Here is a 14,004-nt window from a genome sequence, read left to right as displayed (position 1 = left end):
ACCCGAAACAAGACACGACACCGGATCAGTGCGCAAACATGCTGCCCAACGATGCGGTCTGGCTCAGTAGGTTATCATTCCTCACTGCCTTTCTCCGTCCGATCCCGGGTGCCCTTCATGAGTACTACTGACGCCTTCACATCCGATCAGTAACCGGCTGCTCAACTGGTCTAGGAGCCGCTCTTGCGCACGCTTTAGTCGACTCTGACCTCTTCGCAAAATCTTCTCACCGTCTCGTGGCCACAGCACGCTCACTCTCCGGTCTTCAGCACCTGCCTCAAGACCACCCTAGAGTCCTCCTGGTATCGCTAGACGTTACATCCCCTCCCAGCATCACCACCGCCGTCGAGAACACAGTCCGCCATTTCGGTCATATCGACGTCCTGATCAACAATGCCGGCATCAATACCTTCGCTCCTGCAGAGACGATCCCACTAGCCCGGGCTGAGGAGATCATGGACACGAACTTCTGGGGCCCGGTGAAGCTGACGCGGCTCGTGCTGCCACTGATGAGGGCGTCCTCTTCGGCAACCACCAACGAGGGCTGTCGACCACTGATCGCGACAGTGAGCAGCATGGGCGGCAGGCTCGGCGCAGCAGCACATGCGACCTATTGTGCAAGCAAGTGGGCTATTGAGGGGTGGATGGAGAGCCTAAGAGCGGAACTGGAGGATGACTGGCGGATCAGACTGTGTTTGCTAGAGGTGGGTGGGGTGAGGACTGAGTATGCTGTGAAGTCGAACACTGGAGGATTCGATACTTTGGGAGGCGTATATGGGCCTGATAGTAAGGTGGCGAAAGTGGTCGAGTATGTGAATGACCCGCAGCATCAGCATGGCTGGTTGAGTGCGGAAGACGTAGCTGGCACGGCTGTGAAACTGTTCGGTGGGAAAGACGAATTGCCGTTTAGGATGGTACTGGGAAAGGACGCTTATGCTGCAATCGCGGCCGCAGATGAGGAGAAGAGGAAGGAGCTTCAGGACTGGATGGAGTAAGTGTCATGCTATCCATAGAGCTGAATTGGGATGCGAATGGTCATACAACTACCGACTAGACGACTAGTGCCACTTCATGAAGAAGATAATTGATGACGTTCGCGCGATGACGACTTTGAGATCACCCGTCAAAGCCACGGAGCGCCCATGACCCGCAGCTCTTGAACACGTTCTTCCTCTTCATCCTCACTGTCGTAGCCGAGTTTGCCATCCCAAATCTTTGCACGTTCCACTTCATCCTCAGTCATAGCGATCTGCACGACTCGCTCCTCGTGCAAAGTCGTACTTGCCGGCAACAGGCTATGCTTGAAGGCGACCTTGACCTTGACCTGAAGAGCCGCCTTCGAAGCTTGTGATTGCGCGGTGGTGTCTTTTTGGAGCACGTCGAGCCACCGGTTAATGACTTCGACGTTGCTGATTCTTCCGAGTCTGCCTCCGAGAGACCTGAAGGAGGTCGAAAGCCTGGATGCCAACGAAGTCTCCTGTATACCTATGTGTAGTACATAAGTCCATTTCTCTCCGGGTGTAAGCTCGGCATTCGTGCTGTTGCCGTAGCGCTTGATTAGGACTCCAGGACCAGCGAGAGTTGGCACTACTGCTAGGTCATGCAGCTGCCCCATAATCGGCCTTGTTGATGCAGACCGGGATCCTCTATCGGAGGACGCAGCTCCGGATTGACGACTGACACCACACGAAATCTCAATATTGACGTAGGCTGTGGCAGGAAACTTGGCATGCGTACCGAACACTGTCCATGTTGAGGTTTTGATGTGTAGGGAAGCAATCTGAACTTCATCCGCATTATCTGATGGTCCATCAAGCCCTGGAATCAACGTGCTGTCCGAGTTTTGCTGTGCACGTTTCGGAGCTCGAATGGTGTCATGAGTAGGACTTCGCTGTGGTACAGTACGATAGGCTCGTGGGTGTCGGCTCGGAGAAGCGATAGTCTGATGAGTTTGAGGTGGTGCGATTAGAGGATTCGGGCTTGCAGCGTCCGCTGGTGCTCCGAAGGAAGTGATTCGAGATCTGACTCTTGATAAAGTACGTCCAATCAATGTTCGCGATTTATGCTGCTTCGAGGCCATGATGCCTTGTGTGGAACATGTCGTTTAGGTGGGTTTCCAAAGGTTTGCTGAAGTTCGCAGCTGATTTCGTATGCGCTCTCGAGGAAGGAATAACTAAGGAGCATTGACCTCATCGATTGCTTGATGGGCGCCTTCCTGAGGCGACTTCCTCAAACTGTACGAGCATCATGATCCCGTGGTGCCCAGATATCTCATGTTCGCGCGATGCAGTGACCTGCTGTAGCACTCCCTGGTCAACACACTACGCCAGGTATGAGAGTCTACTTGCCCTTCCTCAGCAGCATTATTGGCTTGCCCGCTTCGACCGTCTCACCAGGTTTCGAGATCATTTTCTCGACGACCGCACCTTCCATGCTCTCCTCAGCCTTCACAGGGATTTCCAACTTCATCGCCTCCAGGATGGACACCACCTGCTCGAGCTTAATCTTGTCGCCCTCCTTGACTTCGATCTTCCACACCTGTGAATCTCGTCAGCAACGTCTCGGGAAAGGGCTGCAAGCTTGAAGACAGATTCGCAGGTCGAGTGAGAGCACTTCTTTGTTGCCTGAGACATATGCTCAAGGCAACGTTCAGAGTAGCGCTCATTTCAGGATACGGGTTCGGTCACGGGAGAGCAACTCACGTTGGCATTGAGAGGTGCTTCCACAGCGATGATCTCCGGATCATTCAGCAGCTCGTCAATGGTGTCCAGACTCACTTGGCCAGCTTCCTTTTCTTTATTCAGCTTTTCGAGCATCTCGTTTTCTTTCTTCACCATGGCGTCTTGAGCTTAGTCTGATCTTTTCGGATTCGCTCAACTTCATCCTTCGTTTCAGCCAGCAGATCGTTATGCTTTGCCAGATCGAACTCTGTGTCCTCGTATTCATACACATAACGACCACTGTGAAAGACTGCCAGCATCTTGTCGTATTCTTCTTCGGACACTTCATAGAATTGCACTTGGTCAAAGTCCTCCACAAGCCAGGGCCGCTCGGCTGCATAGCTCTTCTTGAAGCCAAGCACATCAGCGCAAGGGATTGAGAGGCCAATATTTTGGTAGCCACCCGGACTCTCAACATTGTACAGGGCCATGCAAGACCCGCCCCATCCGACCTGACCCTCGGGCGTGTGTACGCGAGATGGATTCATCTTGGGAGATTGCATCCGCTGTCGAGGATCAATGGGAAGCATCAGAGGCAAAGCCACGAAAAAGCCAACGGCAACGGTCATGAAGCTGGACTTTGTGAAGATGTCACGCAGCTGCAAATGTCAGTTAAAACATGGCTGATGTGGGTTCACTCACTTGTCTTTCCGAGAAAGCATTATTCTCTGCAACAAACTCTGCAGGATCAGGTAGATAGCTCGCATATGGCCTTTGTGTCTCCATATATCGCTTCAGGCTTTCCTTCTGTTTGGTGTGATTCCATGCAATTGGCAGCTTATACAAGCGACTAGGAAACTTGGATGAGCTGAGATCTCCCATTTCGTCCTCAAGCTTGAGCAGGAGCTTCATCATATTGTCTCGGCCAACAGTCAACGAATCGTAATAGATCATCAAAGAATTGCCACACGCCATGCCTGTGTAGATTGTGCCTGCACCGAAGGAAATATCGCCCTTTTGCTCTTTGAGCTTCCGGTAGAGTGCAACTGAACGGCAGCGGTAGTTGAGATCGAAAGCACCGTGACCATAATCAACCAGGATGAAGTCATCACCACCCTGCCGGTATGACACAAGTGGGTTGTTGCCTTTTTCTTCAATCTTGTGGATGATCGCCTTTTCTTTCTTCGTGGAGGCTTCACTGTCGTATAGCCAAGAGCCTGGATACCCTCAAAATCGCCGTTGCCGTTGCAGGCCGAATTCACGTCAGCGAGGAACTTCTCAACCTCCTTGCGCTTTGCTATGGCGTCTTCATAGGACACACGAACGAAGTGCAGCTTGTTGCCAGCCTTCATTTGCCCGAACCGCCAATAATCTGCTTTGACGATCGTTGTGCTGCAGACAAAGCCGCCAAGATCAGGCGCATCGACTGGGAACAGGACTGGATCATCACCGGTCCAGTTCAATCCGCCGACGGGATAGCCATACTCGATAACATTAGATGGGTGGGATCCACCCTCACCACCATCTGATCTTGCCCATTCTGCCTTGCCACCTAGCAAGCGGATACCACCGCGCGCAGCATTGTGCGAAATTTTGAATTCGGTAGTATACAAGTTTTCGATAGCTTGATCGGTGATGAAGCCCTCGTCATACGGACCCGGCATGGATAGAATGTTCCACTCCTCAGGATACTCCGGAATCAGATTTTCAGGGAGCTTCAGCTCACCTTTGACCTCAGGCACATTGCCACTGATGCCAAGCAGATCACCAGCAGCGAGAGCTCTGCCTTGATAGCCCCCAACGGCGGTCATGGGTGCGGTAGACTTTGATCCGAACCACTCTGCAATGGTGGGAAGGCCGCCCCAGATAGCAAGATATGATCTGCAGCCACCCCCGGTTGTCTTTCCAATCTTGAGCCGCTGGCCGGCCTCGATCTTCAGTCTCTGCCAGAACGGCACCGCTTTGCCATCGATCGAAGCCTCCATAGGTGCACCGGTCAAGGCTATGATTGCCGGGCCGAGAAAGCGCAGATCTGGCCCACTGAGCGTTATTTCCAGTCCAGCTATTCCCGCGTCATTGCCTACAAGGCTGTTGGCTATACGGAAAGCGAGCGGATCCATAGGACCCGAATGTGAGAAGCCTCTACCGATGGTCGGACGTCCAGGCCAGTCCTCGACCAGTGTGTACGCACCACCTTGCAGCACATCAATGGCAGCCGGAGAATAGTCGAATGTCGAAAGGAATTTGGTGAGTGTCTTGCCCGATCTGACAGTCTCATCCTCCAACACGCAGGCTAGAAAGTCAAGATTCGTGGGTGGACCAAGAATCTTCGAGCCGCGCAATAAGTCTATCATGCCCTTCACCGCAGCATCTCGGCTATCTGCGTAGACCATGGCCTTCGCAAGCAAAGGATCGTAGTTTGCAGTGACCTTGGTGCCACGATGTATCCAAGTGTCGATTCGAGAACCTGGCACTTCCTTCCACATTACTTCTTGTAGGGTGCCTGGCGACTGCATATTCAGTCAGCCTTGTCTCGGAACTGGGCGTATGCTCGAAGGCAGGGTTGTAAGGTCAACGAGAGCAACTTCTTTGTCATCCCGAAATATGTACTCGTGCAATTGAAGGACACAAGTCTCGCCATGGAGAAGGAACTTACCGGTGCATAATCCTTCGCTGGGTTCTCAGCATAAATTCGTGCTTCGACCGCGGCTCCCTTTGGTCCTTCTGGTTGCAAACTGGCGAGATAGTCTGCGCCTAGTCCACCCTTGCCCTGCAATTCGGCATCGGCTTGCTTGAGCATTAGCTCCACCAGATCCACATTGTAGCACAGCTCGGTAATTCCATGCTCGACCTGTAGACGCGTATTCATCTCAAGGAAGAAGAACTTGCCAGACTCGTCATCGACGAGATACTCAATAGTCCCAGCAGATCCATAGCTAATCGATTCTGCGAGCCTGACCGCGGCAGCACCAAGTTTCTCCCGTAGCTCCGGATGCGCCGTCACGAATGGACTGGGAGACTCCTCGATGACTTTCTGATGGCGCCGTTGGATTGAGCACTCCCGTTCACCGAAATGAATAGCTTTACCTTGACCGTTGCCAAATATCTGTACTTCGATATGATGCGAAGACGGGTAGTACTTCTCGATGAACAAGCCTGCGTTCTTGAACAGGGTCTCCCCGCGGGATTGGACTGTTTTGAAGGATTCTCTGACAGACTTCTCATCGTGACACGTCAGCAAGCCCATACCACCGCCTCCAGCCGTGGCCTTTAGCATGACAGGAAATCCAAGCTTGTTTGCCTCGTCCACAGCTTCTTGCTCGGACCCAACAAGACCTTTAGTACCAGGAACAATCGGCACGTCAGCCTTCTCTGCAAGCTCTCTGGCAGTATGCTTGATACCGAAAGCCTCGATCGCCTTTGGACTCGGGCCCGCAAACACCATGTCCGCTTCAGTGACTTGTCGAGCAAAGTCGGTGTTCTCAGATAGAAAGCCATAGCCCGGAATGATGACATCGACATTCTTCGACTTAGCGATCTCGACAATCTGGTCGCCATCCAGATATGCCTTGGAGTCTGGTCCAGTCAAGAGAATCGCCTCGTCCGCGTCCGAGACATGGGTCGAGCTAGCATCAGCGGCAGTGTAAATAGAGATAGTGCGGATTCCGAGCCTCTTTGATGTCCTGATGATGCGGGTGGCGATCTCGCCACGATTTGCAACGAGAAGTGTCTTCAATTTCTCCATAGCGACCACAGATGCTGAGGAACGACTACTGAGCTCTGGCCGAACAGCTTGTCGTGCATAGCGGGCACCTTATCTGCTTACTCGTGTACTCAGGGCTGCATAACCTGTGGCGTTTCGCAAGACTACCACTTCATTGGTCCCCCAGAGCCTGAGTTCCTGGAGAAAGAGGGGAAACTCCTACATCATGCCGGTATTTGATGGCTGAGCATACTCAATCGCGCTGATGTCCTCGCTGTGAATGACGTAAGCCATATCGAACCTCCGCATTGATGATATGAACTTGGAGAAAGAAGCGGAAGCCAGATACTGTCGCCGAGACGGTCGTGAGGGAATCATTCAGCGAGTGGTGGTCGCTGAAAGATAGAATAAAACGCGAAGGAAAGAGAAAGTTGCAACGAGCTCGTTGACAGCTAATGCCAAGCGTCGCCGCAGTGAGCCACAACAATGACGCCACCCCCTATCAAGCACAAAGCGTTGCTCAATGTCGACCTAGGAGAAGCTGTCAGTCTTGCCCCTTGGACTTCGTAGAGCATCTCCGCTGATCGAGAACAGTATGGCAACTTCAAGTGCGGACCTGACGATGAGATCATCCCGCTCATCGACCATGCGAATGTGGCGTGTGGCTTTCACGCTGGAGATCCTGTCATCTTAAGTGCCAGCATATTAGCGAAGTAAGAAAGGTATCCTAACTTGAGCAGATGATGGACACAGTGAAGAAATGCAAGGAGCACAACATCAAAGTCGGGGCACATCCAGGCCTCCCAGACATACTAGGCTTTGGCCGACGAGAGATGGTGCTCGAGCCTGAGGAGCACACTGCCAACATCATCTACCAAGTTGGCGCCCTCAAAGCATTCCTTGACGCAGAGGGCGTGCCTCTGCACCACGTCAAGCCCCACGGTAAGCTCTACGGCATGATGTGTCGAGACTATGACATCGCCGTGGCTGTTATGCGCGGCATCCCTAAGGGGTGGGTATTGCTGCAGCCCGCAAGACCACCTCCACTGACCGGAGCAGCATCCCCGTCTTTGGTCTGGCCGGAACGAACATGGAGAAGGCGGCGAACGATCTCGGCATACCATTTTGGGCAGAGTTCTATGGTGACGTGAAATATACGAAAGACGGCATGCTGGTGATCGACAAAAAGAAGAAGCCGTGGAAGCTGGAAGATGTGAAGCAGCATGTAAGTGATCAGCTCAACACACAGTCTGTGGTCGCAGTGGATGGCACCAGGGTGCAACTGCCTGTCAAGGACTATCCGATCTCGATCTGTTGCCATTCGGACTCGCCTGGTTGTATGGAGATCATACGGACAACTAAACAGATCATCGATGATTTCAACAAGGAGCACGGTAGATGACGCAAAAAAATTCGAGACTTGTCCAGCCTGGTGATTCCCATGCTACAGGTGATTGTCTTCAGCCAGGGTGACAATGCTGGCTCCAAGTTTGGTTCCATCAATGGATGCCACGGTCCCGCCGGCGTTGTTTTTCTTGATTTCAACCTTGCCCGCGAAGCTGCCGGGAGCATTGGCGTCCGGCACGTCAACCGCGAGATCTGTGTCGCTTGATGTAAGCTCACCAATTACAATCTTCTGAATGCAAGACCGCCAGTCGTAATCAGGGCGATCTGATAGACCCACAAGAATAGCTTTGTCCTGCCTGACCAACACTGGCAAGCTCAGAAAGTCATGTGTCTCGGTCATCCAGCCAGGACCTGTTCGCAACTTCCCATCGAGCAGCCCTCGCCATTTGCCGTGCGGGACGTAATAGTCCGCAACCCCTTCGTCGTTGAAGATAGGAGCAACCAACAAGCTGTCTCCAAGCATATACTGCAAGTCCAACGTCTGACACGTTCGATCATCCGGGAACTCCAAAACCATAGCTCGTAAGATTGGCACACCGGTCTTGTGTGACTCGATGGCTTGAGCATACAGATACGGCATGAGGCTGTTCTTCAGTCGCGAAAACTTGCCAAGGACTTCAGAAGCCTCATCGTCGACCAGCCACGGCACTCGATAAGTAGCGGAGCCGTGCAATCTTGAGTGGGAGGATAGCAGGCCAAATTGCACCCAGCGCTTGTAGATAGCAGCTTCTGGAACAGTCTTGGCTTGACCTTCGGACATGAAACCACCAATATCGTGTGACCAGAAGCCAAATCCGCTCATGCCGAATGAGAGCCCTCCACGAAGAGTTTGCGCCATCCCGTTCCACGTACACTCACAATCGCCACCCCAATGAACAGGGTACTGCTGTCCTCCAGCTGTTGCAGAGCGTGCGAACAGTGCTGCTTCACTGACACCTCGCTTACTAACGATTACATCGTATACAGCTTTGTTGTACAGGAGAGAGTAGTAGTTGTGCATTGCTCTAGCATCCTTCCCATCATGATACTCAACGTCCAGGAATGGAATGCGTTCGCCGAAGTCGGTCTTGAAAGTGTCGACTCCAATACCCAGCAGGCGACCTAACTGGTCCTGATACCACTTTTTAGCGTCCGGGTTGGTAAAATCGACAATGCCCATCCCAGCCTGCCAGTTGTCGGTCTGCCAGACGGACCCATCTTTGCGCCTCAAGAGGTAGCCGTTGCTAGCTGCCTCTTCGAATGCGACCGAGTCTTGCGCGATATAGCTGTTGATCCAGACGCAAACTTTCAAGTCTCTCTGATGGAGCTTCTCGAGGAAGCCTTTGGGATCCGGAAAGTAGACAGGATCGAACTCAAAATTCGTCCATGAATGTGCCTGCATCCAGAAGCAGTCAAAGTGAAAGACTGACATGGGAATGTTTCTGGTCTTCATTCCGTCCAGCTGTTCGGTGACAGTCTTCTCGTCGTAGTCGGTCAAGAAAGAGGACGACAAATACAGGCCAAATGTCCAGGCTGGTGGTAAGGCAAGATGGCCCGTAAGATTAGCGTAGCGAGCCAGGATCTCTTTCGGCGATGGACCGTGGATGACATGCCACCGAATTCTCTCGCCCTGGACTGATACTTGGACCTTGGCAAGCTTCTCGCTCTGTATCTCGAGAGACACAACGTCACTGTGGTCGAAGAAGACACCATAGCCCTTGTTGGTGAGATAGAATGGGATGTTCTTATACGCATACAGCGTACAAGTACCGGCATCTTCATTCCATAGATCTATTGCTTGCCCGTTGCGGATGAGTGGACCGAATCGCTCGCCCAGCCCGTACACGTACTCGCCAGGCTGGAGATCAAAGGACACTGCCATGAAGGGAAGCTTCGAGTTCGTTGCTGTGGGTCTGCGGTAGGCATCGCTGATCGACGTTGTCGCACCCAATGTGTCCAAAGCAGCAAGATTTGCAGGAGCTACCACATACTGTATGCCTTCAAATCCAAGTCGAGTCAGCGCTTTGCCGTTGCCATCCTGGTAGTCGATGGCAAACGACGCCGGGTCTTTGTTGATAGTAGCTGTCATGCCGCCACTTCGCATGACATTGCCATTGCATGTTGGTTGCCATGTCGGATCAGGGTCGCTGCCGGGAAAGAGATTGAACCTGGGATCATTGTTGGATCCCGCTCTGAAATGCCAGGCCTCGCCTTGTATGATGTCCGGAGCGTGGCTCGAAAGGTTCACAGTGACTGTCGGTTTGTTCAACGTGTCTCCACGACTTTTTACGGGTCTTGTGGTGCACAAGGCCTGAATTTCGTTGGTTTTCGGGTTTGATATCCTGTTGACCTCTGTGGCATTGTAGATCGCCACATCCTCCTTATTGAACCATATACCATGGGTGAACTTCATGTCGGCGGTCCTGGCTGCAAGGTGAACAGTCGTTTTGGCCCGTAGACGGGTATGTATCTCCTAGACAGGCATGAGTCGGACATTTGCTTCGTATACTCCATGTTTACTGTTGGAGGTGGAGATATGCTGACTATGCCTTCGGCTTTAGGAGGCGGAGGATGCCCACCGGAGATGGGGTGCTCCTCGCCAGGACCCGTACCTAGTATTTATCCACCTGCAATTATCCGTCGCCTTGTTGCTTTGGGTGGCCCGACGTCATCATCGAAATGGAAGTTCCAAACCACGATCGGGGATGTACTCAAGTTTGATAGACGACCCGAAAGACCGGAAAGCGAAGTCGTGAGCTCGAATTCCGGGGTATGGGGCGGACATTCAATAGAGTGATTTTGCCCTCAAATTCTAGTTGGAAAGCTGCCAATTCGAGCTTGAACTTTGGTTCTTAACCTCCACGAAAGTACTTCGCCACTCTCGCTGTCGCAAGTCGAGTTTGGTGATAGGCTGGCGGGCACGAGGACGTACGTCGTCTCCACGACTTACACCGTATGACAGGGGGTAAGTCGTGAAGAAGCTTCCAAGGCGCTCCAGACAGTAGCTATTGACTGCTATATGCCTCACACGGGCCATACAGAGAAGTGTAAGTATTTACCTCAGGCGATGGGTGAGCTGGATCCGTCGAACTCAATGCATGTCGGGAGAAGCTTCGTCGTCTGTACTGTCCGGTTTAAAGGCGGCCTGCCGCGAATCAGAGGTTATGCGATGAACCGAGATGGGTTGGTGACAACAGACATGCTTCTAATATAAGGAAAATTGACACCTTGGAAGCAAGGGCTGTCTACAACGCGCTGCTGTGTCCATCAGTACTGAACGGTATGCAGCAAAGGACAGAACTATGGCCCCAGGTCAGGCAATTGAATAACTCTGGACACCGCTCTAGCCTCCCCAAAATGCAGTACACGTCTCATTGTTCAGAGCGAAATCATGTCGCTTGTGGATTAGACTCTGGGGGCGAGGTCGACGAAACTTTTGCATGAACTGCATCTTGACGGGCACGACGTTGACCGTGGTGGCGCATGCGCTGTTTATTAGGACACTGCCAAATGATCTTTATCAAACATGCCGTCCTACGTGGCTCAGAGGCAGACGTACCAGGCACCTGGCGCAGGCATGAGCCTCGCGGCCGGCACCACACCTTTAGAAGTCACGATGCAGGTACTTTTCGCAATTTATGGAACGCGTCATCTGGTATATCAAGCGTGTATATTGCGAGCATCGAAAAGATACATAAGGAAGACGCCTGGCCGACCTAGGGAGCTGTTCGAAAAGCACATCACATAGCAAACAGAAAAGGTCGTCAGCCAACAGCACAACTCAAGGAAACCACTCTCGACTCCCATCAAAATGCGATTCTCAACTGCCACGACCCTAGCTGCGGCTCTCTTGATCGGCGCCGCATCGGCCAATGAGATCATTCTAGGTCACAACGGCGAGGACCACCGTAAGTCTCTCTGGCTCCTCTGTGTTCCTGCCCCTTTCATGTTGCCAGGACATTGGACTGCCCTCTGACCAAGCTCAAAACCATAGTCATGTGGATCAAGCCCGACGGTTCCTGCACCGGCAAGGTTATCGCCCCGCTGAAGTCCAGTCGCTGCGGTCCTGTGGTGTCCTTGAACGATGGAAAAGCCTGTACGTATCTTTGGTGGCTCACTTCTCAACGACCTTTGAGCCATTGTGCAGCCATGGCTGACTCGGTGGTGATCAGACGAGGTTCAAGGTTGCGGTACAGACCAACTCACCGTCGTGGGCGTCAACGGGAACGACTGGCAGGGCAAGTGTTACACGCTGAAGAAGCCAGATGACCAGAAGTGTGGTGTAAAGACGCACCACTGCGTGCAGGACAAGAAGTGAAGAGACGACCATCGGGTCTTTGATCAGGAGCTGGGTTCTATGCACGAAGAGGGAGGGTAGCAAAAACTTGACGTGAACAAAGTAGGTACTACAAATCCTCAATCTTTATTTCATTTTCATACCGGGCTCAAGCGCTCGCACCGCTCACCAGCTCAATCGTGCTAGTCGCCACCCCATCGAACACAGTGACTACATTTGTGACCGTTCCCGTTACCGTGGTCGTGCTCTCCGGCTGCTGTTCATCTGCCGCAGACTCACCCGGCGCCGCAGCCGCTGGCGGAACAGCGGTGGGGCCGTCGTCCGTATAGATCCGCTGCTTGATCACCGTTGGGGTACACGTTATTCTCGTAGTGGTTGTGAGTGTTGCTATGCTGATTGTTGTGGTGTACTGGTTTCGCCCAACGTCAGCTGACCTTTAAGTCTACGGCAGAGGAGCGGCAAAGGCAGATGGCTCTGTTAGACAGCCGAATGGAGATGCTTACAGTCAATGATCCGTCCGTGATCACAACGGGTCCCTGGTAGGTCACAGGTCGCACCTCCGTGACTGTCCTCAAGTAACTTGTCTGTGTCCACTTCTCCGAGTACGTCTCACATTCCACCTTATACCCGTTGTCGCTGTTCCCTGGCTCACAGTCGACGGCCTGAACGAGGGGAGGCACACCACCGCGCGCGACGTCGTACCATGCTGCGGCGTAATAGAGTCCGGGAGCGATGTAGTCTCCAGCGGGTGAGGGTGGTGACAACGGCAATGCTGCGGCTTCGGGGTCTGTCTGGCGCCGTTGAACTCCCGGTAAGCTTTCTGTTTCGTTTACGGGCACGGGAAGGCTCGACGGCGTCTCGACTGGGGAAGACGAGTCGGTGAAAACGGAAGACTCAAGAGTGGATGCTGGGACAGGGATGACTGAGATGGAGAGGATGGGAAGGTCGCTGCTGCTAGTAGCTTGTGCCCCGTCAGAGTTCGTAGATGGGACGCCAGCGATCGTCGGTGTCTCTTCCAATGACACATCTTCTGGAAGCGGGATCTGAGGCGTTGAACTGGGCTGGGTCGGCTGAGCCGAACCAACATCTGCTGCAGCGTCTGTGTTTGCTGGAGGTAGTATAGGAGCCTCTGCGTTACCAGCATTAACCTCGCCCGTAGGTTCGGCGACCGGCGCCGCCGAGACCGCGTCTCCAGTGTCGACTGGGGACGGCAGCGGAACAGGGGGCACCACAGTTGGCATACTGACTGTGTAGCTCGTTGGCGGTGGGTAGTACGTCGGGCAGATTTTCGTATCGCTACTGAACGTCACCCACTGTTCACAGTCCGTCACAGTCACCTCTGGGATTCCAACGGGAGAGATAGTCGTGCTACAAATGGCCGTAACGCGCGGTGCGAAGAGCGTCTGGCACCCGTTGTCACCGAGCGCGATTCTGGCCTCCCCTGTTGGTTGGGCTGATTTCTCCGCTTGGCGGTGTTTTAGCGGAGCTGCGGTGGAGGCAAAGGTGGTATGGGAGCCATCAGGTAGGACGGCTGTCGCGCTAACAATCTCTGTGGTGGCGGACAATGAATACGGCAGAACGGGGAAGCCTCCAGTCGGGTTTGATGATTGGCCTGGACAGAGAGTGAAGATGGCTTCTTGAATGGTAACCGTTGAGTTAGGTTGATAGGTAGGCAAAGTGTCGTTGCTGGGTAGCATGGATGCTACTATAGACGGCGTTGGTGGAATGTAGTCAGTGGCTGATGGTGCGGTGAGGATCTCGGACTGGCTCAGGGATGGGTCCTGCCGGCGCTGATGTTGGTGTTGGTGAACGTGAACATTCGGGCCGAGGTGATCATGGTCGCGTCTGAATGGAGAGCCAAAGGCGTCGATGGTCCCAGTCAGTGACAAGAAGGTCGTGATGCCGGTCAAAGTCCTGGATCGTTGGCGCGTCATGGCAAAGGTATTGTTCGTTTCCTG

At 53.2% G+C, this 14,004-nt stretch overlaps 6 protein-coding genes across 6 annotated transcripts; 2 read left to right on the top strand and 4 right to left on the bottom strand.

Annotated features, from left to right (window-relative positions):
* Positions 1 to 38: 38 nt before the first annotated feature.
* AB675_1502 (putative oxido) lies at positions 39 to 995 on the top strand (the record flags this gene model as incomplete). The annotated part of the gene is made up of 2 exons (XM_018141399.1): positions 39 to 66; positions 151 to 995. 2 exons carry the CDS (start codon positions 39 to 41, stop codon positions 993 to 995), a joined length of 873 nt encoding a protein of 290 aa, XP_017997267.1.
* A 128-nt stretch (positions 996 to 1,123) lies between these two features.
* AB675_1501 (uncharacterized protein) lies at positions 1,124 to 1,615 on the bottom strand (the record flags this gene model as incomplete). Its single annotated transcript, XM_018141398.1, has 1 exon — positions 1,124 to 1,615. The coding sequence occupies one exon, from the start codon at positions 1,613 to 1,615 to the stop codon at positions 1,124 to 1,126; it is 492 nt and encodes a 163-aa protein (XP_017997137.1).
* Positions 1,616 to 2,340: 725 nt separating this feature from the next.
* AB675_1500 (putative urea carboxylase) lies at positions 2,341 to 6,405 on the bottom strand (the record flags this gene model as incomplete). Its single annotated transcript, XM_018141397.1, has 6 exons — positions 2,341 to 2,538; positions 2,703 to 2,772; positions 2,835 to 3,319; positions 3,363 to 3,853; positions 3,886 to 5,170; positions 5,317 to 6,405. 6 exons carry the CDS (start codon positions 6,403 to 6,405, stop codon positions 2,341 to 2,343), a joined length of 3,618 nt encoding a protein of 1,205 aa, XP_017997166.1.
* Positions 6,406 to 6,849: 444 nt separating this feature from the next.
* On the top strand, positions 6,850 to 7,765 carry AB675_1499 (Lactam utilization protein lamB; the record flags this gene model as incomplete). The annotated part of the gene is made up of 4 exons (XM_018141394.1): positions 6,850 to 6,906; positions 6,958 to 7,017; positions 7,104 to 7,375; positions 7,423 to 7,765. The coding sequence occupies 4 exons, from the start codon at positions 6,850 to 6,852 to the stop codon at positions 7,763 to 7,765; spliced, it is 732 nt and encodes a 243-aa protein (XP_017997273.1).
* A 42-nt stretch (positions 7,766 to 7,807) lies between these two features.
* Positions 7,808 to 10,162, bottom strand: AB675_1498 (Alpha-xylosidase; the record flags this gene model as incomplete). The annotated part of the gene is made up of 1 exon (XM_018141393.1): positions 7,808 to 10,162. One exon carries the CDS (start codon positions 10,160 to 10,162, stop codon positions 7,808 to 7,810), a length of 2,355 nt encoding a protein of 784 aa, XP_017997126.1.
* Positions 10,163 to 12,194: 2,032 nt separating this feature from the next.
* On the bottom strand, positions 12,195 to 13,980 carry AB675_1497 (uncharacterized protein; the record flags this gene model as incomplete). Its single annotated transcript, XM_018141392.1, has 2 exons — positions 12,195 to 12,455; positions 12,550 to 13,980. The coding sequence occupies 2 exons, from the start codon at positions 13,978 to 13,980 to the stop codon at positions 12,195 to 12,197; spliced, it is 1,692 nt and encodes a 563-aa protein (XP_017997224.1).
* Positions 13,981 to 14,004: the final 24 nt, after the last annotated feature.

This window comes from Cyphellophora attinorum (assembly GCF_001299255.1).
Source record: "Cyphellophora attinorum strain CBS 131958 chromosome Unknown Contig25, whole genome shotgun sequence".
In the NCBI taxonomy this organism is placed as follows: Eukaryota; Fungi; Ascomycota; class Eurotiomycetes; order Chaetothyriales; family Cyphellophoraceae; genus Cyphellophora; species Cyphellophora attinorum.
Note: the sequence above shows the minus strand (reverse complement) of the source record. Positions and strands in the feature narration are given on the sequence as shown.